Source organism: Oryza glaberrima, chromosome 3 (assembly GCF_000147395.1).
Source record: "Oryza glaberrima chromosome 3, OglaRS2, whole genome shotgun sequence".
Taxonomy (NCBI): domain Eukaryota; kingdom Viridiplantae; phylum Streptophyta; class Magnoliopsida; order Poales; family Poaceae; genus Oryza; species Oryza glaberrima.
The window spans coordinates 2,993,678-3,017,282 of NC_068328.1; the positions used below are offsets into that span (position 1 = coordinate 2,993,678).

Sequence of the window (23,605 nt, forward strand, 5' to 3'; positions counted from 1 at the left end):
TATCTCAAAATACAACTACCTGTGCCATCCTTAAGAGATTAAGGTTGCGGTAACCGGTAAGGAACAATTGTGATTGGTTGAGATGAGGAGATAGGTGGAGAAGTAGCTGTATTTGAGATAAATTTAAATACTTCTAAATTTAAATCCTAGAAGTAGCTATATTTTAAGACAGAGGGGGAGTACTATGCTAGACATATAATGATGTACATATCCTGTGGTGTGGAGTGCAGACTCTAGTCCATCTCCATGATAGTGCAAAATCTGCTTTTTATCTTTTCTTGTTGGGAGCGTTGCCGGTGCTTGTGCCTGTCGCAATGCCATCTTCTGCTCCGTGTCATTTCACCTGTATGTCGGCGTCGCTGCCGGTCAGAAAGGAAGTGTAGTGCTGCTGGCCGGTGGTGGACTTGCCAGATCTTGTTTCTGATTGTACTGTTGTGCAAGATGCCGGTGTTTGTTGGTTGCTGCTCCAGCGCTGTTTCTGTTGCTGCTGCAGGGATCGCAACATGGCTGCACAAATGCACAATGTCCTTTTGTTCACATCTTGATGTCAAACTGGCTTTGTTTTCCAGTGACATACATTAGTCAGTAAGCAACTGAACTGGTCCCAAAAAAAACATGAAGTTTTCTGTAGAGACAGCGAAACTCATCTGTGTTCAGATCAGGTTGGTACAGTGAGTGAAGAGGTCTTCATGGGAAAGGCAGATAGATATATCTATTGATCTTTCTTCTCGGTTGCAATGTCAATGTCTCTCCTCACAGGCTTAATTGCTTTGCAGTTCGTCACTAATAGGACTCCTTTTTCTTCTTTAGAGGTTTTTGCTATCACAATGCATGAGTTTTGTCACGAAAGGAGAGAAATGTTGATGTCACTCAGATGTGATCCGTCCAACTAACACATACTCCCTCCGTCCAAAAAAAGGCAAACCCTGGGTTTCCGTGTCCAACTTTGACTATCTATCTTATATGAAATTTTTTTATAATTCATATTTTTATTGTTGTTAGATGATAAAATATGATTAATACTTTGTGCGTGACTTGTCTTTTTAATTTTTTTTCATAATTTTTTCAAATAAGACGGACGGTCAAACGTTGAGCATGGAAGCCTTTTTTTTACGGAGGGAGTACAGAGGTCATGCACTGTGCCAATTGGTTTTCTGTTTTGCACGGCACCTGCTTTTATTATTGCCAACTGTGGCTGGATCCAAAGAGGACCTCACTCCTCTCAAGGGAAGAGACCTCGTTTACAGGGTAGTTTACAACTTGTGTTAACACTGATAAGGACAGGTAAGAAGTAAACAGAATGCTGAATTCTCTGAAGACATATACAATTAGTGGCAGAGATTGTGATGGAAAGCCAATAAGATTGTACATACACATCCCAAATATTTAGTACTAGTAGCAATCATAATGGTTAGTACAGCTTATTACAACATCAACCACACAACAACAAATTCAGCCTTATAATTAGTAGGAAGTTCAGATAACCAGCAGACAGAGAGCAGGAAAGATGAAATGAGCGAAACAGTGAAAAGATGACTCACAAAGATGGCCAAAAAGGCAAACACAAAGCAGCACATTTGGGGAAGCCGATATCATACTGTCTTCACCAACACGCTCACGCCTTAGAAAAAGTGAAAAGCTTTTGCATACGAACTGAACTTTGGTACGAAATTTCCAGACATATTTACAGCTAGCTAGACGACCCCGACATTTTAGAGTACAAAACATTTTGCTTGCGATTTTGCATGCAACGAGATTTTCAGTCGATCGTTCGAAGAATCTCGTACCAAAAATCTATTCGTACGCAGCAATTCAAATAGAAAAGTGAGACCCCAAAAAAAATCAAAAAAATGGAAGAGAATTAAGAAATCAAGAAAGCAAAAGGGTTCAATGTGACTCGTGCAGGTGGCGGCCATGGCGCGGCGGCTCGCCGTCGTCGAGGTTGGCGGCGGCGGTGATGCGGAGGAGGAGGTCGGTGAAGGCGCTGACGACGTACTTGTGGGCGCGCCGGTCGTTGAGCGCGAGGTAGCAGAGGAGCAGCTCGTGGAGCCGCGCCCTGTCGCCGCGGCGGCGCGCGTCCAGCCGCAGCGCCGCCACCATCTCCTCCATCGACCTGAGGAAGTCGGCGTGCGGGTCCGGCGAGTACGTCGGCACCGCCACCCCGGCCGCGCCCACGCCGACGGCGGCGCCGTGCGCCGACGAGTCGACGATGGAGTTGGACCTGCCGGGCGAGGAGAGGAAGAACCGGCGCGACGCGATGGCCGACGACAGCCCGGAGTCGGACAGCGCCGAGGCGTTCTTTGCGACGACGGCGCCGCCGCCGCCGACACCATCGTCGTCGTCTTCACCGCCGACGCCGCCCGAGTTCTTGCACCGGAGCGAGGAGGACGAGGAGCACGGCGAGGTCTCCGCGGTGCAGCCGCCGCCGCCGCCAGCCGAGGTCGACGTCGACGCGTCGTCAGACTGCGCCATGGGCGCCGGCGCCGCCCCCGCCGACGCCGGCCGCCGCAGCCGGGAGAAGCAGCCCAGCATCTCGCCTATAGCTAGCTAGCTAGCTAAGCTAAGCTACTCCCCACTTGGCAGCTAAGCTTCAGCTAGGTAGCTACTACTCCTAGTCCTAGCTAAGCTAAGGACGAACACGACGACGTTGTGGGCTGTGCACTGTGAGGAGTTTATAGGAGAGGAGGCGTTTGCAGCTGTTCAGTGGCTCACCTGTTGCTGGACAAAACCGAGTTAAGTACTCCAAGCTGACTAAGCATGCATTATTTGTTCGGATTAATTACTCCTAAAGTCCTACCTATACTTAACAACATTAGCAACACGTGGATGATCAGTATCATCAGGAGATAGTGCCTTTTTCGTTTATAAATAAAAAAAAGTAAATGAGCAGCAGAAAATATCATACTACCATGCATTCTGTCTCAGACACTAATTAATTATCACATCATTGTATTATTCCTCCAAGTTAGTAATCCAAGTGTGATTAGGTCCAAACCAGACCCATCTATTCCTTATGCTTATACTTATCAGCCAAAATTTAAATTTTCAACTTTAAATATGAAGTTGATTTTGAGATTTTTTTTCATCGAGGTTTATTTTTCAGCCTCTACTTTTAGATCGCTAAGAACATGTATATAAAAGTTTTATTCACAAATTACTTCTCGTTTGCAAATACGCGTTTGGCTTATTCCTACTGCATGATACTCCTACTACATGTAAAAAGCACAGTGTTTTGTACTTGGTCAGATCGATCAGCTACGCGTGTACAGAAACTTAGCCTGCAAATGTATTGAGAGTTTGTACGCGTTCAACTACTGCATTTGCTTCGCCGTACATCTCTGCTTAGCTACTCGTGTGACTGGTCCTAACTGCGCTGTAACAATTCGCCACGCATTTTGTCCGTTTGTCGCCGTAAGTACGTACGTACGTACGCAATTCCAGCTAGCTCGTACGTACACATGCCCCCGCACCGAAAATCGCTAATCAGCTATTAGCCGCGCGCGATTGCTTTCTGAGCCCACGAATCTTTGTATGTATACGTGTACGTATAACTTTATGTGCATACGTATAAAGTTTGTGAGCATATAAGTGAAAATTTATACATGTATGTGTGTGAACTTTTTTACATCCAAAATATATACACACGCGTACAAGGTTTCTATATAAAATATTTATATATGTACCATCCACGGGTGTGGGCGTGCGGCTGACCGCACGTTAGTGCCCCCTCCTCTATACATGTACATATATATACATGTATTATATTATATTGAGCATCAGGGTACTTTCTCCGTTTTTCAAAATGTAGATTGTTTGGTCGTGTTTTTTTCCTCCTAATAACAAGTCGATAAATTTTAGTAAGTTTGATAAAGTTTATAGAAAAATACAGCAACAATCTTTAACCGCGAGGTGTGTGTGTGTGTGTGTATATATATATATATATATATATATATATATATATATATATATATATATATATATATATATATATATATATATATATATATATATATATATATATATATATATATATATATATATATATATATATAGAGTCTGGAATCCAAACGTTTCGAATACATGTTTGATCATTCGTTTTATTCAAAAATTTTATGTAAATATATAAGATATAAATCATGCTTAAAGTACTTTGACTGATAAAACAACTCACAACAAAATAAATTAAAATTAAGTAAATTTTTTAATAAGATGAATGGCCAAACGCGTGAAGTCAATGACGTCGTGTATTAAAAAACGGAGTTAGTATATACGTACTCATGTCTGTGCCATACGGTGCGCGCGTGCAATAATCGTGCATGACGAGAGAGTACGTGTACTATACGTACGTGACCTGGTTGGTACTTGGTACTACGACGTGGCTAGCTAGCTGTGTGCATGGATGGGTTCACATGACCAATTGCTACCAGCATATCGATATGCAACGACACATTCAAGTCGATCGATCTGACGGGTCAATTGAAGCGTACTCATGTATAGTATACACATGTATGCCCGTACTGCAGGTAGTAGTTAGCCCTGTATAAATGTCGACCAGAACGAATTGATTATTAGTACATTGTACCGTATTATCTGCCTGATGTATCCCCGGCCTGTGGCCCCACATCGTCAGATTTAATACGTATGCTACTCAGCTGCCACCGCTGAATTTTCTTTGATTTTTTTACAGCATCAGTCTTAATTAAGCTACTCCCATTTACAGATAAAATATTTATGTCTGCATACTATTCACTGTATAAAAGTCAAAAGTAATAATAGAAAACAGATTAGACAACTTCTGAAGCATTGAAGACAAAAACAACAAATTCGACTTTAAACAGGACGCGTAATTCGTAGTTATTTTTCTCTAATTATACGTATCGAATTTGAACTTTATATCCCCGCAAAAAAAAGAATTTGAACTTTATATAATAAAGTGATGCGTTACCTATTGATCGATCTTTCTTACCAAATTAATGTTTCTAAAAATTTTTATGACTTTTTTAGACGACATCGAAGGGCCATCGAAGGGCTAGCTGGAGTTTCTCAAAAAAAAAAAAAAGGCTAGCTGGCTGATGAAAGAGGTTTCTTGTCACAATCTGGGAGAAGGTATACGTAGCTGTGAGCAGTGTACGTACGTACGTATGAGGTATACTCGACTGTCTACATCAACACTACACGTGATCTCCTGCCTTTCGCTCGCCCATCTCGATCTGTATCGCGTCTGTGTCTCTCACCGGCCGGTTGATGATCCATCTCCCATGAATTAACGACGACCTCATCTCGATCTGTATCGCGTCTGTGTCTCTCACCGGCCTTTCGCTCGCCCATCTCGAAACTGGTTGTTTGATTAGGCAACAGGAAAACACGAAAATCGGATGAAAGGGATAGATTCATTTTCTAAAAGATTGGATCTTTTTTGTTAAGTTTCTTCTAAAATTTACGTGCAATGAGCCATTTTATAGGAATTTCAATTTTGAATGCTTCAATGTTTTGTACCAAAGGACCAAGTACGAAAATTTTATATAAGATTTAAATCTTACAAATTTTCCCATAAATCCTTTGATTCAAATGGATCTAAGTAAAGTATAGAGGATCCAGCTGGCTCGGTTTACAAATATAAACGAGACTATGTCTAGGGGTGTGTTTAGTTCCTGAAAAAAGTTGGAAGTTTGAAGAAAGTTAGGAGTTTGGAAAAAAAAGTTGAAAGTTTACGTGTGTAGGAAATTTTTTGATGTGATATGATGTGATGGAAAGTTAAAAATAGGCGGAAACTAAAGACGGCCTAGGATTCTAGCTACATGCACTGGATGAGTATAGACAAGTAGGAGTAATTAAATAGGCACTTTTGTAGGTGCAGCCAGGATCAGCATCTCCCAATCCCATGGGTGATACTCCCTCCGTCTTAAAATATAGTAACGTAGAATGAGATAAAACACATCCTAAAACAATGCATCTAGACACTCCAGATACATTGTTTTAGGATGGGTCTTATCCTATCCTAGATTGCTACTCCCTCTGTCCTATAATATGAGGGATTTTGAGTTTTTACTTGTATTGTTTAAACACTCGTTTTATTCAAAAAATTTTGAAATTATTTTTTTTGACTTACTTTATTATTTAAAGTATTTTAAGCACAACTTTTTATTTTTTATATTTGCATAAATGTTTGAATAAGACGAGTGGTCAAACAATACAAGAAAAAACTCAAAATACTTTATATTATAGGACGGAGGGAGTATATTTTGGAACGGTAGGAGTAGCATATGAGAGCATGGCTGTATGGGCAACTCATGCTGTCATGCAGATGCAACACAGGCCTGGGCGCCTGGCAAAGCAATGGAAGCAACTGAAAATCATATCATCGCGCAATAAGTGCCAACTGATTTGTGGATCTCGTCATCTCCTCGCAACAAGATCAAGCTGGCCTCCTCAAGGCAGCGAATTCATGGTTGTAAGTTGTAGTAACATGTAAAAGGCCGGTGTAGGTGTACCAGCTAACGCTGTTAATTAAGCTTACTCTTAATTAATCTCCTAACCCCGTGTTCATACACTGCACCTGTGCTTCGATTTTCAGAAACTCACAACTAAACCGGAGAAGACAAGTGAACTGATGATCAATTGGGAGAGGTCAGAGTTGTTGCTCGATCTGTCTCAACAACCTCGAAACGCAGAAAATTGCAGGGCCCCCAGTTCGCTGTTTCTCCGGACAATTAATGCCGCACACACACAGGTGACACACAACATTTGAGAAGGGTACTTTTTACCCTACCTATACGTTTAACGGGATATATACGACCTTTTAAATTAGAAACCTAGGCACTTAAACAAGTGGATCTAAAATTCGTTCATATGAAGATTTAAATTCAGAACTTTAAGATGCTATTCGCATATAGACCTTAGATCACTGTACTAAACTACATGTTCTTTTACACGTAAGTGACACACATGACAGGGTCTGATCTATACGTCCAACCGGATATATACGATCTTTTTAAATTGGAAACCTAGCCACTTAACAAGCCGTTCTAAAATCCGTTCATATGAAGATTTAAATTATTTAAATTCAGATCCTTAAGATACTATTCGCACGTAGACCTTATATCACTGTAACTACTAGATTACGGTGTCCAATCGCACATAAGTGACACACAGGGCCCCAATGTGCTCTCCACCTTGCCAGTGCAGTGGTCACCGCGTCGCGCCTGCTGCTTTGCCCCCCCGCGTCTCGGCTCAGATCGGCACCGCGGAGCAGCCGGCGGCCGGCGTGCACGCGGACACGATCCGCGTCTCGTGCTTGTCCTCTTCGCGCCGCCATAAATTCCATGGCGGGGCGCATGTCCGACGACGGCGAGCGGGGCGGACAGGCGCGCGCGCGCGCCCCGCGCGCGGCGAGCACGCGATGTCACGCCGTGGCGCCATCCGTCGCCGCGGTTTTAACACAAGTTTAAAGCGTTGTGATCAGTGGTGTTAGAATCAAAACTCACGAACTCTCGCTCTCACGATCTGTCAACCTTTTATCAAATGTGAACAGTTAACTGAAGAACAGACTAGAACGAGAATCTCTGAACTTTTTATCGAACGTGAACAGTTAGCTGAAGAACAGAGTAGAACGAGCAGAGTTTTGGTGCAGCGTAAGCTTTTCTGGTTTTTCTATTTATTCTCCTCGATTACAGACTTTGTTACATGCATAACAGAAAAAAAACACCTGATTGATCTGGATCCACTCCTGACCGTACTCCCACGATCCAATTCAGTCCAACCGAACCAAAGAACTAGCTAGAGAACAGCTACAGGCTAACTGAAAAGAAACGGCTTCTGACAGATTCTAACATAGCTTCAGCCACCCATATGGCCATATGCAATGCAACAACGGAAACTAGAGGGGATGGAAGCATATAAAACGTACACCGAAGCGTGTTGATTTTACATCGCGCTCGCGTCGCGACACGAGCTGTTTGATACACATGGATCGATGCGTGGATCGTATCCACTCATGTCGTTGGGCCGCGGTTGAGGCGCGCGGCCGCGGCCATGGACGCGGCCACGCCGCCCGGCCTCGCCGCCGCGCCGGGCTTGTTGCGCGTCTCCGCTCCGGCCACCCTCGCCGCGTCGCCGCTCTCCACCTCCTTGTCCGCCGCGAGCTTCGCCGTCGCGTTCTGCATGAACCAATGTTAGTATAGTACTCCTACCTACCTAGCTAGCTTAGCTTGCAAGATCGATATGATCAAAGAGAGCGCGCACCGAGAGGACGTCGCCGAGCTTGGTCTTGTCGGCGTCGCGCGCCGTCCAGAGGTTGGCCACGGCGGCGGACTGCGCCTGCGCCGCCAAGCCGCCGGGCATGTAGGTGTCCGTGCCGGTGGCTTTTGCTTCGGCCGCCTGAATGGCCGCCGCGTCGCTGCGTTCCACCGGCGTCCCTCCTGCCGCCAGCGCCGCCGCCTCCAGCGCCTCGCCGATCGTTATCTTCGCAGGTTCCTCCACCCGTACCGCGCCGGGGGCGGCGCCGACGACTCCTGCAACCACGGCGGCGCCATCGTCCTGCTCCACGTAGTGACCCACCGCCTGCAAAAAAAAAAAAGAAAGAAAAGGGAGATCGTTCACGCTGCACGCACAGCGGAGAGACGTCGATCGACGACGAAGTGTGTGACCTGGCCGGCGACGAACTCGGTGACGATGCGGCCGCCGCCGGGGACGAGGGTGTCGGAGACGTTGACGCCCTGCTCGGCGGCGGCGTCCGTGGCCTGGTCATGCCCGACGACGCCCATCTCCTCGTTACGACTCGCCGCGGACTCCATGGCGGCGGCGGGGCCGCCCTTGACCGTCTTCCCCAGCACGAGGTTCTCCGCGGACTGCATCGTCGCCGCGTCCCGCGGGGCGATGGGCTTGGCCGCGAGGCTTCCGGTCACCGGGAACACGTCGCCATACCGGATCCCCTGCTCGCCGCCGCCGCCGCCGGCCGCCTTCTCCGACGGCCTCCTCGGCTGCTCCTGGCTCATAGTCCTAATACACTCTCGTCGTAGCTAGCACTATTGTAGTGAGATCGTGTGTGGTCTGCGCTGTGAATGTGTGAGAGAGATCTTCGATTTCGAGGTCATATATGGCGCGGCTCGCCGGGTCGAACGGGGGACAGGTGTGGGAGACGGCGGCGACGTGGGCGCGTTCGTGTCGCGCGCGAATGGGAGCGGCATGCGTGGCGCGTGTGAGCGGTGCTGTTTGTTCGCTTCTTCCTCCGCCACCTCTCCGGTCTTTCCGCGTGTCGACGACCACGGTGGCGGTGCATGCAGACTAAACTCACTCCCATGCACACGTACGCTAGCTGTCATCGGACGCCGTTGGCGGTTGGAGACTACGTCATCGTCCCGGCCTGGCCCATATTGATTGCAGTGTACGTGACAACTTGCGGCCCATACTTATTAGGCCCGAACAGGATCGCGTCCTCTTTTTATTGGGCTCGAACGAGATTGCGGAGTACGGGCGGTCTATACTTAGGCTGTGTCCGTTTCTCCCACAAGAGTTGGATGAAATTTTGGATACTAGTGGCATGCTTTTTAAGTTCTAAACGGTGTGTTTCGTGCGAAAACTTTCTATATGAAAGTTACTCTAAAATACCAGATTAATATATTTTTTAAGTTTTTAATAATTAAAACTCAATTAATTACATGTTATTACCATCTCGTTTTGCATGAAACACTTAATCTTTATCTTCATCTTCATTTTCAGGAGATTTAAACACCACCTAAGGTGTATGGAGGGAAAGGGAGGGATCATAAGTGAACTTACTGTCGCTTTTCTGGTGACGTGTGGCCCATACTTATTGGGAAGAACGTATTGAACGGACTATAAATTTTGGGCCGTAATTGTGTTACGGTGGATGAGAGGCCCATTTATATCCACGCGATTCACTGGCGAAGCAGAAGCTACCGCCGCCGATCACCGATGGCGATCGCCGCCGCGCGCCGGCGGCTGTGGCGCGGGCTGACGACTGCGGCCGCCGCCTCCGTAGGGGTGGAAGCGGACACCAGCGCCTTGCTCGCGCGCCTTGTCGCCGAGCCTGAGTACCGCGTGAAGGCGACGATGGAGGAGGCGAGCGGCGGCTCCTCCGCGGCGGCCGCCTTCTGGGAGCCCCTCGCCGCCGCCCTCCTCCGCGCGTCGTCCCCGGCTAAGGCAAACCTCGTGAGTGAGACACCCTTCTTCTCCCCGCTTAACTGTCAGTTGAGCTGTTGTTTTGTTTAGTTAGTATCAGCGTTATGGCGCAGAGAAATTTCCCCCTTTCTCGTATACTAGGTCGGGTTCAGATCTGCGATGCATTTGGCGGTACCATGATTTAGCTTATAGAGTGGAGTAGAACTATTGGATCGCGAGCTTGCGGTGCATGATTATATAATGCAAAGAGCTAAGCTATTGATAGCCTGATGCCCTGATATGATTCTGTTGGAGTGAGTACATTGGTGCTGATTCTGTTGTAGTCTTCATGACGGTTTTACCGAATTATACATGTTTGTGCATTCTAGTGAGAGATCTTTGTAATTGCGTGCTAAGATAGAATCAACATTGATTCAGGTCTTGGAATGGAAGCTAGAGAAGCTAATCAAGGAAGGGATCCGTGATTGTGAGCCCTACTCAGTGATAATCCGTTTCTGCCGAGAGACAAAGAATGCAGAATTTGCAATGAAAGTCTTTGAATTCGTGGAGGAGCTTGGAATTCAGCTGAACACTGGCATTTTCAATGCCCTTATCAATGCTTTCTTGTCGGTAGGAGATCTCCTTGCTGCAATGACCTTATATGAGGCTATGGAAGACATAGAGGATTGCAAGCCCAACTCCGCTACATATGATGCATTCATTTCTGCATTTTCACGGCTTGGGAGTGGCCATGCAATGATGAGCTGGTACCTGGCATCAAAGGATGCAGGATTTACTCCTAGCATTAAGGCCTTTGAATATTTGATCACAGGTTTTGTGAAGTTGGACAGGCTAGATGATGCTGAAGTGGTATTTGAAGAAATGATTTACTTTGAAATTAAGCCAAACTTTGCTATACTGGAGGCCAAGCTTGAGCTGCTTTCAAGAAGGAAAGACCCTAACAGGGTAAAAGTATTTTTGGAACTTGTAAGCGATGGGAATCAAGAGTTGAGTGAAGCTACAGTTGAGAGTTTAACAAGATTATGCCTGTACGAAGACAAAATTGGTGAACTGGACCAGTTACTTTCCCTAGTACAAGGCATGCACACGAGTTCTTTAACTAAGCTGCACTGTGGAATTATCAGATTCTATGCTAATGCTGATCGCTTGTCTGATATGGAGCATGCAATTTTCCAGATGTTGGATAATGGCATGGTTTTTGCCCACTCAGAGGATGTTGAGGCTGTTATCTGTTCTTATTTTCGTCACAAGGACTTTGATAGGTTGGATCTATTCTTAAACCGAATACAGAGTTTGTACAAGCTCACCCGGTCTACTTATGATATATTGATTTCTGGATATCAGAGGTTGAATTTACACGGAAGGCTCGACTTGGCCATAAAAGATATGAGGGAAGCTGGGTTTGCATGAGTTCCTGCAAAACATTCATTGTTCTGTGACCTCCTAAAAACAAATTTCCTGTGGATTTTGGAAAAGAAGGTAGCGTCCTCTTTATACAAACAATTCCGTACTTTCAGTACTTTGGATTTGTTAAATGTCATTTGACGATGTTGCTAACTCCTTTGATAAACTAATCATTCTTTACTTCATTATTGATGTTGTACTTTATTCTTTACTCACTGTAAAACTGGGAAACGGCTAAACAAACTGAAATCTGAAAGAGAAGTGCAGAAACTATGTTGCATTTGAAACAGGATGTTTGTGCTTTCAACAAGTTGAATTGGCTTACAACTTTTAAGTGTATAGGTTTGATATGCACTTACTGCTTCCATTATTAGCCTGAATAAAATTTACCCTTCTAATTGTAATTGAATACATTTTCTTGAGCTATTGTATTATATATATGGAGTCTGAACATATTTTAAGATGCAAGAAAGACAATTCACACAATACAACCTTAAAGAAGTTCAGTCACAAAAGTTTGCTCCAGTATGTGGAATGGATAGTTCCTGCACTGAAACATGATTAATCTTGCTTGCATAATTTTCCTTCGGTTTTATTCATAAGAGATAGTGCATCTCACTTCTTAACTCAAAATATCTATAAGTGCTGAATTGTGCTCTTCTTTTACAGCAGGCTCCATGTCAGAAAGCTTCATGCAAAGTTTGAGCTTAAAGCATTGCCTCCTGTTCATTCATGAAAACAACGCCTCGATGACAGGAATTAATTAATACTTCCATGATGCTTATGTTCCTTGCAAAACAAGCTAGTAAACCTGTTTGTATGTTACTTTTCAGAATCTCAGGTCCAGTTTTGTACAAACCATCAACTTGTTTTCTTCTCCTAATAGGAAAAAAAAAACGTACCAGCTGCAGTCATGTCTCTAAACTTTTTCCAAGTATTTGTCAGCCATTAAGCATAGTCAGAAAATTAATTTGAAATGCAAAACTTAGAACTATACTGTTATGTAACCATGCCGACAAACATGCTTGACTTGCTTTCACCTGAATGACTGTATAATCCAGAGCTTGGAGTACCTTGCTCCAGGATTGACTTTGATTTTTTTTTCAAAAAAGGTTTCGAGCATTGCTGTGGCCATGTCTCAAGGTGGAACTGTGAGAAACCTTCTATGAGTTGATAAATTCTGACGTTGTGAGCAATTTCTTGAATACACTGTTCATGGTAACCACATTCGTGAGTTGATTATCATGAGGTTTCAGGACGATGAATCTATACATGAACACAAGATTCAGACTCACAGGATGACATGCATGATCTTTTCCCATTATCCAACAAATATATGGGATCAATTGACTGAAGACTTTCATACCTAGCCAATTCGTGAGCTTCTGGTGGAGCCGAGCTTTGGTGTCATGCACCAATTAATTCATACTCCTATATTAGTTTCCCCTTTCTATTTTCCCTTTCTGTTCTCACTTTCAGTTTCAACTCAGGTAGCAATTTTCTTTTATTCTTCTTGGCACATTGGCATTCATCCTCGACAAGTTCGCATGTGCATCAAGAAAATTTTATAAGCTGTAAACGTTCTACCATTCATTTAATCACCTAAACATGAAGTAGGTTGATTGTGCACATTATATTTCCATTTCTTACATAAACCATTTAAAAATATTACAAAAGCTTTGTACATATTATTCTTGATGATTGTTTCAGACCTTATGTGAGGAAGAACAACTATTTTTAATGATTGTAATTATTCTTACATAAACCATTCAAATAAAAGATCTTTGTGAGGAAGAACAACTATTCTTGATTGTAATTATGATGATTTTAAACTACACATAAGGGAGGTTACTGTCGCACGAATGCGCGACAATTATAGACTAGTATATTCTGAAGAACCAATTACTGAGAATTTCGACTACTTGTGCAGATGCACGTGAGCACTGCGAATTTGTGATTACAGAAACATTTAGATGTATTTTATGTTTGAGATTCAACTTCACTAATCCAATGTGGCAATATATACAGGCTACAACAATCTCCGCCGCCGCCTCCCCGCCTGACTCTGCCTTAGGCGCCACCATGCGGCAGCAGCGTGGGTAGACGAGGAGGAGGCTGGGAGCGGGGCGAGGAGCTCGACGACAGCGCCGGCCGCGGCCCTGCTGAGGATGGAGGAGCGGCGAGCAGAGAAGAGAGGCTTAACCTGCTGAGGATGTACATATCTTTAATCTTTTATTAATATAACATAGTAGGAGCCTCTCCTGCTGTTTAACCGGCTAAAAAAAAAGAGAGGCTTTTGGCCGCCGCCCCTCCGCTCCTCCCCGCCGCTCTGCTGGCATGCTTCAACCATTGTCGTCGTCGTCACAGGCGGCGGGGACTAGGACGACAACAACGGCGACGGCTACGGAGCAGCGCCGAAGACGACGCAACGAGGAAGAAGAGGGGGAGCCGACAGGAGGAGAGGGAATGATATGTGGGGCCCGCCCCACCATAATATTTTTAAACTAATATGTGGGTCCCACTATTCTTAAATTATTTTTTGCGTGTCGCTGACATGTGGGCTCACGGTTTTTATTATTTCTCTGAGATATAATTACCACGTTAGCGCCACGTCAATACCACGTGGGATGGAGACCTAGTCAAACTAGCCACGTAGGCGCCACCTCAGCCAAAACACTTTTTAAACCGCCGAGGGACCTCGTTTACACCGGTTTTGACAGTTCAGGGACCGGTTGTATTTGATTTTGGGGTTCAATGACGAAAATTGGATTTGGTGAAAAATTAAGGAACCTTAGATGAACTTATTCCTTTTTTGTTTGAGCCGGGCTGGGATTGGATGGAACATACGGGGAAAAAGTGCCGCGAAGGTCCCTCAACTTGTCGTCGAGTTACAAAATCGTCCTCCAATCACAAAACCAGATATATGACATCCCTCAACTTAGGGTGTGTTTGGATGGTGGGTTTTGCCTGGATAGGAGATGGCTGTTTGGTCGCTGGGCGGTGTGGGATATGGCCACCACCCCAGAGAATATTCGCGGACGAGGCGATCCAAGGATGGGCGAGCGCACGCTAGGGAAAAAAGTGGCGTGCGCTCACCTCCTTCCCCTCGTTTTCTCTTTCTGTCTTCTCCTCCTTTTTTTCCTCTTATTTGAGAGAACCCATTATATGCCATTGACTTTATCATACGTTCACGATTTGCCACTGACTTTATCTCTACAATATGCTATCGACTTTTGCTTAACTTATACAATTTACCATCGCCGTCCGGTTAGTTTCCGTTAGTATTGTATAAATTTGTCAAAATGACCAAAATACCCTTGGGACAAAAACTTTTAAAATTTGGATAAAAATTCTGAAATATAAGATTTCAAGTTTTTGGCCAAAATTTGGATGTTTACAATCTTATGTTTATAATATGATATTTTGAATTTTTTTATCCAAATTTTAGAAGTTTCTATCCTAGGGGTATTTTAGTCATTTGGACAAAAATTGTAGTAATAACATAGGCTAACCGGACAGCGATGGTATATTGTAGAACGTGATAAAGCCGATGGTAAATCGTAGACGTGTGACAAAAGTCAGTGGCATAATTCTCTCTCTCTTTTTTTTTTCTTTCTAACCGGTCAAACCCTAGCTTCTCCCTTCCTCTCCCCTGGCGGCGACGGCCTCAAGCCCGGGAGGCGCACGGGTGGCGGCGTTCGGCGGTTCAGGGAGCGGTGTCCGGCGCCGGAGCTTGCAGCTGAAGAGGCGGTATCTTGCTGAGGCTACAACATCGATTTTCTCCATCCACTCATCTCCCAAAACCAAAGGTATACTCCCAGATCTGAGCTTGTTTGTTGTTGTTTGGTGATGGGTTCGTTCAGATCTGATGTATTATGCTTATTTGTTTGTATTTTTATATCTTGTATGCATCTCTGTCCATGTATATGTGTGTGAATGTAGTAGGCCTGATTGTGTATCAACCTTTGGCATTGTAGATGGACAACAGAACAAGGTTTATGATTTATGCGTAAAGGTAAAGCAGCCAAACGATAATGTTGTCTGGAAAAAAAATTAAAGAAGCCAAACAACAATGTTGTCTGGAAAAAATTGAAGCAAAAATATGTTGCGACTCTTGCCAATAGTCAGCTTGAAGCCACACCTAGGACTCAGCCGCCACGTAGGACAAAACCGGGTCAAAAAACACCGAAGGACCTAAAGTTAAACCTCCTCTGTGATTATGCAAATGGACAAGGTAATAGAACTAAGCCCTAGGTGTGGCTTCAAGCTGGCTCCGCCCCTGAAATTGATCTCAACGTTAACTCCTGGTTCTGATTGTTTTTTTTCTTAACATTTTTGGTAGTATGACTATGTGCAAACACAACGTTGGAAGGTTTTTATGTGTACCTTGGAAGAGCTTTTGTTGTACAGAAAAAAAAAGGAGATTATGAGGAGGGTTTTAACGGAAATTAGCACGTTCTTTATATGCACTGCAAACGATTTGTCGAACTGTTGTGGTTAGTTACTGACTATTGGCAAGAGTCGCAACATATTTTTGCTTCAATTTTTTCCAGACAACATTGTCATTTGGCTTCTTTACCTTTTTACGGACAACAGTGTTGGTTTGGCTGCTTTGCCTTGACATTTACTTACTTAATCACGTGTCAAACTTCCTCAACAAAGGCAGTTGCTTTTCATATATCTAATGGTCATTACCCCTTTTCCTTTGATCCAAAAGCTTATACTTTTTTTAATGGTGTGTCTTAACAGGGAGGCTCGGTGTGTAGTCAAAAATTAAAGGAGAGTGAGGGAGAGGTAACAAGTTTCTCCCCCAAAACGCTTGGGGGTTCAGCTGAACCCCCATGCCCCACCGGTAGGTCTCACAGAATTGTACATCATGCAGCCTTTTCTCCTGAATTTCCAGGGTCACGGGACAGTTTGCATGGCATGATCATATTTTGCTAAGGTTCTATTAGAGTGTCATTCAATGGCCCATTTCATGGATTTACGGGCTTTCATCCTGCGTGCACGTGTTTTAAAGCTTTATAGGCAGGCCTTGCGCATGACTCGCCGAGCTCCTGTGCATGCACGCGGTCAGACATTTTTAAACCTTGCTTTCCTATCTTTGCTGTCTAATGTTTACTCTTGAAGTTACAACTAATAACTGTCCTTGAATGTTCTTTGTCCAGATGAGTTGAGGCAAACTGTAAGAGCTGAGATTGAAAAAAATCGCCGTTGCGACGATAAACAGAAGATTAAGTTCTTGATCAGTGAAGGTCTGCAACGATTAAAAGGCCTTGATGAGATGCTTGACATGACAGGAAATAGTTAACCTGAGTTTCATGTCGGATATGAGGTTCAATTTACACGGAAGCTGGGTTTGCATGAGCTCCTGCAAAACATTCATTGCTCTGTGACCTCCTACACCTGATATTTCCAGAACCCATAAGGCATCAGGCCACATGAACTTGTGGCCTCCTGGATTAGAGTTTGTTAGAACGGACCCATTCAGATTCTTTGCCTCGTTCTATCCAGGGGATAGGAAAGATATCAGGCTCAGATATATTATCATGGTAGATCATCGATGGTGTGCGTGCATATGGGACGAAAATGCAGTTACCGAGGCATCATGCTTGATTTTGCACACATCTATTCAGTCAAGATATGCTAGCGAGCTTTAGAAGCAATTGGGATTTCTTTAGATGCTATCTTGAGACCCTGAATTTCCAGGTGTTACATCTGAGAAAATAGCAGCTAGAGATGGATTAAGCTGAAGAAAGGTATCTGACTTGTCGTTTAGGTACGTCTGCTTTGAGGCGATGATGTTCAACTTTTTCAGACCCGATGGCTTACTTTTCATATTTGAGATACTGACCTCATGTTTCAGTCCTGATGTTCTTACCATTTCGTTGTTGCAATTTCTTAGCTGGTATGATGAGGTCATTAAACATGTACTTTCTTTCCAACTATTTCATTATATGCCACAATAAAGATACTTGGTAATATATGCTGGTCCTGCCGTGCTGGTATATAAAAATATGCTCCATGATCTTAAGCTTTTGTTTTGTTGTGATCATATCAAATGAAGGGATACCTGCTAACATTACTTCCATTAGGTAACTTATTATGTGACAATCGCTGTTTTTAGTGCTTTCCGGACCCAATTTGTGGGGATCTCACTATCACCATCGATTGAGCTGGTGCTCACACTGTTAATCTACTCTAGGTTTTGGAATTTTGGATTATGTTGTCTTACTTAAAAATGAAGTGATTCTCTAAGAAAAAAGACAACCCATGTGAAGCTGCCTGTAGTACTGATACATTGGTACAAATAATCACTATCAAATGCTTTCATTCATTTAGAGAAGGATCATCGTCATAAAGCTATGTTTGGTTACTAAACAAAGATTCATGCATACATGATGCATACTCCCAAGTCCCAACAACACAACTTGTGTGGTCCATATAATCTTGATAGGGTTCATCTGCTCTTGTCCATGATGCCTTGGACTCCTTAACGAACCGGGTTCCCTTTTGTTAGGCACCGGTTTTCCTTCCCCTTTTTGATTTGCTTTGCACCAGCTATTTGGCGTTCTATACATACCAAACTATTTCCTTTTGTTTGCAACTTGATCTGAAATTTGTTTAGACATGTACAGATATTCTGGATCTATCATAATTTAAACACTTTGAAATTAAATTGCCCTTCGTTCCGTCGCTGGCCTGGCGAATTTTTTTTAATACTCTGAATTTGAACTGAGAGTGATAGCCTGATAAGATTATCACTACTTACTTCAGTTCAGATAGTCACAGAAGAAAATTGCAAGTAGAAATAAAATAACATACACTGATCAAACAAAGGGTATGCAGCTATAGGTTTGTTATAAACCATGGATTGTCAACTGACACAACTTTTATGGTACACAAAGCATATTGTAGTGATATATTTTTCAGTTATAGATGGTTCTAAGATAATACTCTTCGAACAGTCTCCTGGCAGTATGCTAATGCATACTAGGCCTCGAAATTCTGTAGAAATCTTATGGGAATTAGTCAATTCCTTCAATGTCTGCAGAAGTTGGGAAAACATTTTCAGTATTTCTGTGGATGCATTAGCAAAAAAAAAAAATTGTGTCAAATAATTATGGCAGATAAGAGCTACTACTACCAGACACTTCGGGGCAGACCGTGGGCCACTAAAATACGACAGATTTGATGAATCCATGTGAAATGCTGCACCAACCAAGTGGGCCTATTGGCAACTGACCTTCAGAAACTAATAAAATAACCTGACAAATCTAGGGAAGATTTACACGGTTTGTTAAACCCAAACTGAATCAAGAGAAAAATCAAGATAAAAATTAATCACATATTCTCCTGTATTTACAATTGGTTTCAGGAAAGAAAAAAAACAAAAACAAAGAGAAGCTACAACTTACAAAACTTACAGTAGCTTCCTTCCCTTTGCCTCAAGAAAAGCTGTTTGAAAGACAGCATATGAAACAGCTCTTCCTTGAACTATGATGGAAGAGAAACATCAAAGAACCCCATCTTTACCCAAAAACAAAGATGGCAAAGACATTACTAGATAATAAGTAGATTAGATGAACAATTAGCGCAGACAAAGGGCTATCACTCTACTGATGATTTCTCTACTGTACAACCACCAGCCTGCCACTAATCTTCCCTCCATTGCAGCACCTCCAGGCCTCCTCTCCGCCGTCGTTGTCACCTTCGCCGCCGCCGCGCCCCTTGGGCACGGTGACGACGAGCTGGCCGTTGACGTAGCCGGCCACGGACATCGCCGGGCAGCTCGCCTCCGGCAGCCGGGACCTCCACTTGTCGAGCTCCATGTCGTCGTCGTCGCCGTCGTCGTGTACGCCTCCTCCTCCGGCCTGCACCACCACCCTGACAACCCCGGGGTGGATCCTGACGGTGCGCACGCGCACCTCGCCGGCGAGCGCGGCGGCGGCGGACACGACGAAGTGGAACGCGTCGGGGCCTTCGAACACCGCGACGTCGGTGTCCGCCGGGAACGGCAGCTCCAGCACCTTGCTGTAGACGTGCGGCAGCCGCCGGAGATCCTTCTTGCCGCCGCAGCTGCCGCCGGCGGTCGTGGCTGGTGATGGGTGGATCCTCATGTGTATGTTTCTTTCTCCTCTTTTTCTCACTGTCTTCTCCTTTTTTTTTTCTTTTCTTTTCTTGCTGCTGGTTTGTTGGTTTGGTTGGGCAAGACGAAGGGTGGAGAGGGGGCTCTGGATTTATAGGTAAAGGCCAAGCAGAAGCAGGTGTCACAAGGTTGTTTCTTTCTCTTTTTTCTTGGGTGTGTTTAGGGAGCTTCTGCAGCTACAGCTTTTCTTAAAATAAAAAACTCTCTAACAACTTCTCTTAAAATAAAAGTTTTCAAAAAAAATTAGCTTTTTTTAGATTTTGATGAGTTATAGTTATAGAATCTAGAAAATAAATTAAAGATCGAGAGCTGGGAAACTCGATTTTTTTTCAAATTCTCATAATCTAACTAGTACTTCCTCCGTCTTAAAAAGTAGCTACCTACTATAGGATTTGATATTACCTAGTACTATACAGATATTTTGTGCTAGTTAGTTATATTTTAGAATGGAGGTAGAAGATAGTACCAAATAATCGCTTCTTATAATTATAAGCTTTCTCTAACGTGTCTCGTGGTGCGGTGCAGATAGGGAGATAAGCCCAAGGGAGAGGAGATGGATCACACGGCTCAGGCAGAGGCAAAAGAGAGGAGTCAGTGAGACGATGGAGATTGGAGACGCTGATAGGAGGAGTGCGTGTCCCGGTGTCCGTGCCTGTGTTTTGGGCCTGTTTAAATCCATGCTCAAAATTTTATACCCTATTAAATCGAACATTTAAACACCTACACGAAAAATTAAATATAGGCTAAAAAATAACTAATTACACAGATTGTAGTTAATTTACGAGACAAATCTTTTAAGCCTAATTACTCTATAATTTAACAATATAATACTATAGTAAACATTTGCTAATGACAGATTAATTGTGTTTAATAAATTTGTCTCGTAATTTAGTAACGAATTATGTAATTAGTTTTTCTATGGTATCTGAATATCTTATTTGATACCATATATAATATCTAATGTGATACGTCCAAACTTTACGCGTGGCCCGTGGGGGGCGCCGGGCGGGGCACGTCAAGGCGCGGGTGAGGGGTGGGCTCCGGTGGAGTTGAAGATAAGGGCGGTATTGGCCGTTTCCCCAGCAATCCTAGGCTTCCAGCCGCTGTGCCGACCCAAACATGGGGCGCTGCTCCAACGGTTTCAGACCACACCACTGGTGAGTGATCCCTTTGGTTAGGTACTCCTACTATCTCTGTGTGTTTTCTTTCTGGTTTGGAATTCAGGATACGGAATCTTAACATAATCAGTTTGACACTTTGCTGTTTTTAATTCTGGCTGTTATATTTACTTACTCCAGTAATAGTAACCGATCAGGTCATGATATGAGAATATGAGATGCTGGATTGATAATGGGTTGGAAACTGGCTGGAAAGGTTTACTGTATGTGATTGAAGGGAAACTGGGAAGGAAAAGAATGGAGCAGGCAACTTGTGGTTCAGGTAAGAGTGCAAAGAAGATATCCTACATGCAGGGAAGGTATTTTTGCCCGGTCAGATACGGCTTGCGGCCTTATTTACCGTGTTGGGCAGGTAAATTGGGTAAAATGGAACACTATTCTGTACCAATATGGGTGGAGTGTCAAGTGTGGTAAGTTAAGTTGGTGTTACTGTCAAGTGACTCAAATCCTAGAACTGATAGGAATCGAAGATAATTTACTTAGCCGACTTGGACTGCTTGTCTCAGCTTTGTTTGGATATGCACCAGTGAGCAAGCGCTGATTGCTTAACATTCAGAGCTTATCTGAGCCGCCGTACAGGGTTTTTCTTTGTCTCGTCAGCTCACACATTTCTGTGCGTCATCTAATCTGGATATGCACTACTAGCACAAGCGGTGGTTGCGCCGTTGTGGTCTTCTTTACTACTAGTATACTACTCCTCACTAGTGATTACCAGTAAGCTAGAGTGATTATTCTTTTTCCTGGTGATATGTTAGTGAGTAAACAGGAATATTGTTTCTTTTGCTGCTAGTGCCTGATCATGATGTTCTGGCTGTGTTTAGTTCAGCGTAAAATTTAAATTTTAGTTGAAATTAGAGATGATATAACTGAAAAGTTGTGTGTGTATGACAGATTGATGTGATAAAAAAGAACTGAAGTTTCGATCCAAACTTTAGATCCAAACACAGCCTCTGTCTCTCTCTCTCCCAAGGTTGTGGCTTTCAGGTTCAGCTGGAAGGCAGACGTGAGGTGCTTGTCGTTTTTGTTTTGCTTATCTGAAACCTGAAAGTGTGGGGCTACATAGTGTCCACTCAGGGGCAAAAAAACCACATTGGTTTATACTTAGTTTGTACTACATATAAAATCTTCATTATCCAAAAAAAACTAATACCTCCGTTTTAGGTTATAAGACATTTTAACTTTGGTCAAAGTCAAACTGCTTTAAATTTGACTAAGTTTATAGAAAAATAATAATAACATTTTTAACACAAGACAAATTTATTATGAAAATATATTCAATTACTGATTTAATGAAACTAATTTGATATTATAAATATTACTATATTTGTCTATAAACTTAGTTTGAAGTAGTTTAACTTTAACCAGAGCCAAAACGTCTTATAACCTAAAACGGAGGAGGGAGTACTAGCTATACAATCTTTCTTTCTCACTGGCCTTGTTCTGTTATGTTCTTTGTTCTTTTTTACAGAATGAACCAAGTATGGCTAATGGACTTGGAGATTCACGCACCGAAATATCGAGTGCTCTTCTCTCTCTTTTCCATGAGATTACAAAGATGGTGCACGCCATGGTGGGCAATCTCACAGAGCAGTCTGAACTCTGAACAACAAGGATATTCTTTACCCTTCGAATCGGATGAAAGTATCGCACATATTCTTGTTTCCGGCAGGTAGCTGCTCACCATGGAATCGTTTGACGGCGAATGCTGCTGTGTACCAACAAAAAGAGAGATAAAAATCAAGCAATTGTCGTGCAAGTACCAATCAATCGCCAGGTCGTTTTCTTCTTTCCTTACCCAATGGAGGGGATTGGAGCAGTTGCCGCGTCCAAAAAAGATCAGAAATCTGCCTGCTCGTCGACATGGATGCATTGGATCATACAGCTACACAAGCTTTCTCCAGTCGGATTGGTAGATTACACGCGTAATCGCCGACCAGATGGAGAGAATCAGAGTGCTAATTCGCCTCTTCTTCACCATGAACACGAAGCTTCTCATGATCCTGTCGCCGATAGCTTCGCCTGAACTACTACAATTTCTGTCCATTTTCCTTACTGCCGTTCGTAGCTGAAGGTTCCGGCCTCACAGGCAGATATGTTCATTTTTATTCCTGAAAAAAGTATGGAGATTTCATAACGGAACGATACGAACTCATATCGCCATCAGAAATTAAAATATGAAATTGAATTATAATTTGCAGCGAACCAAGTGAGCCTTGCACATTGAGGGGACACTTCGCTTGTGATCGTGAGTTCACTACTTCACTTGGCTCTTGTTCTAACATCAGTGGTCGTATCGGTACCTGCACTACTGTACCATCGCCATGAATGAACCAATCTCCAGGCACGCACTCTGAACGACTGATCGTGATTAGATTAGAAAGAAATGCAAATGACATAGTCAGTTTAGTCCACTAACCAAATGGACCAGTCAAAGCGAGTGTTACTGTTACCATTAGATGAACAAGAGTAATTCCAATTGCTACCTCGACTAGTTTGTTGAAACTCGATACTATCACTATGCTGCCACTTAAGCTAAACATTTTAAAGAATTACAATAATGACTTATGATTTTATCAAAAGGCCGGTTGCAAATTGGGCTCATCGTGTACGGGTAAAATTACTGTTTTTTTTTCCTTTTAATAAAGCCATTTGCTACTGTTGTAGTTATGTGAAATACCAAACAAGTTGTAGTGAAGCAATAGTTTCGATCAAATAACTACTCTCCCATCTTCAT

General features: G+C 43.4%; 4 protein-coding genes across 6 annotated transcripts; 1 reads left to right on the forward strand and 3 right to left on the reverse strand.

The window, feature by feature from the left end:
- Positions 1-1,146: 1,146 nt before the first annotated feature.
- Positions 1,147-2,816, reverse strand: LOC127765923 (transcription repressor OFP12). The gene has a single exon (XM_052290901.1). It carries the CDS (start codon positions 2,530-2,532, stop codon positions 1,888-1,890), a length of 645 nt encoding a protein of 214 aa, XP_052146861.1. The 5' UTR covers positions 2,533-2,816; the 3' UTR covers positions 1,147-1,887.
- Positions 2,817-7,554: 4,738 nt separating this feature from the next.
- LOC127768015 (late embryogenesis abundant protein D-34-like) lies at positions 7,555-9,178 on the reverse strand. The gene is made up of 3 exons (XM_052293515.1): positions 8,646-9,178; positions 8,242-8,559; positions 7,555-8,156 (listed from the first exon to the last, which is right to left on the reverse strand). Exons 1-3 carry the CDS (start codon positions 8,991-8,993, stop codon positions 7,992-7,994), a joined length of 831 nt encoding a protein of 276 aa, XP_052149475.1. The 5' UTR covers positions 8,994-9,178; the 3' UTR covers positions 7,555-7,991.
- Positions 9,179-9,880: 702 nt separating this feature from the next.
- Positions 9,881-14,092, forward strand: LOC127765119 (pentatricopeptide repeat-containing protein At5g02860-like). Of its 3 annotated transcripts, none has more exons than XR_008016078.1 (3): positions 9,881-10,170; positions 10,558-11,619; positions 12,214-14,092. XR_008016078.1 is itself a non-coding variant. In XM_052289956.1 (3 exons), the coding sequence occupies exons 1-3, from the start codon at positions 9,934-9,936 to the stop codon at positions 11,489-11,491; spliced, it is 1,089 nt and encodes a 362-aa protein (XP_052145916.1). In that variant the 5' UTR covers positions 9,881-9,933; the 3' UTR covers positions 11,492-11,613. The 3 variants fall into 3 exon arrangements, 1 of the variants encoding a protein (XP_052145916.1); XR_008016079.1 differs by having other exon boundaries at positions 12,217-14,092; XM_052289956.1 differs by lacking the exon at positions 12,214-14,092 and having other exon boundaries at positions 10,558-11,402; positions 11,485-11,613.
- A 4,768-nt stretch (positions 14,093-18,860) lies between these two features.
- Positions 18,861-19,773, reverse strand: LOC127767109 (uncharacterized). Its single transcript, XM_052292334.1, has one exon. The coding sequence runs from the start codon at positions 19,662-19,664 to the stop codon at positions 19,176-19,178; it is 489 nt and encodes a 162-aa protein (XP_052148294.1). The 5' UTR covers positions 19,665-19,773; the 3' UTR covers positions 18,861-19,175.
- Positions 19,774-23,605: the final 3,832 nt, after the last annotated feature.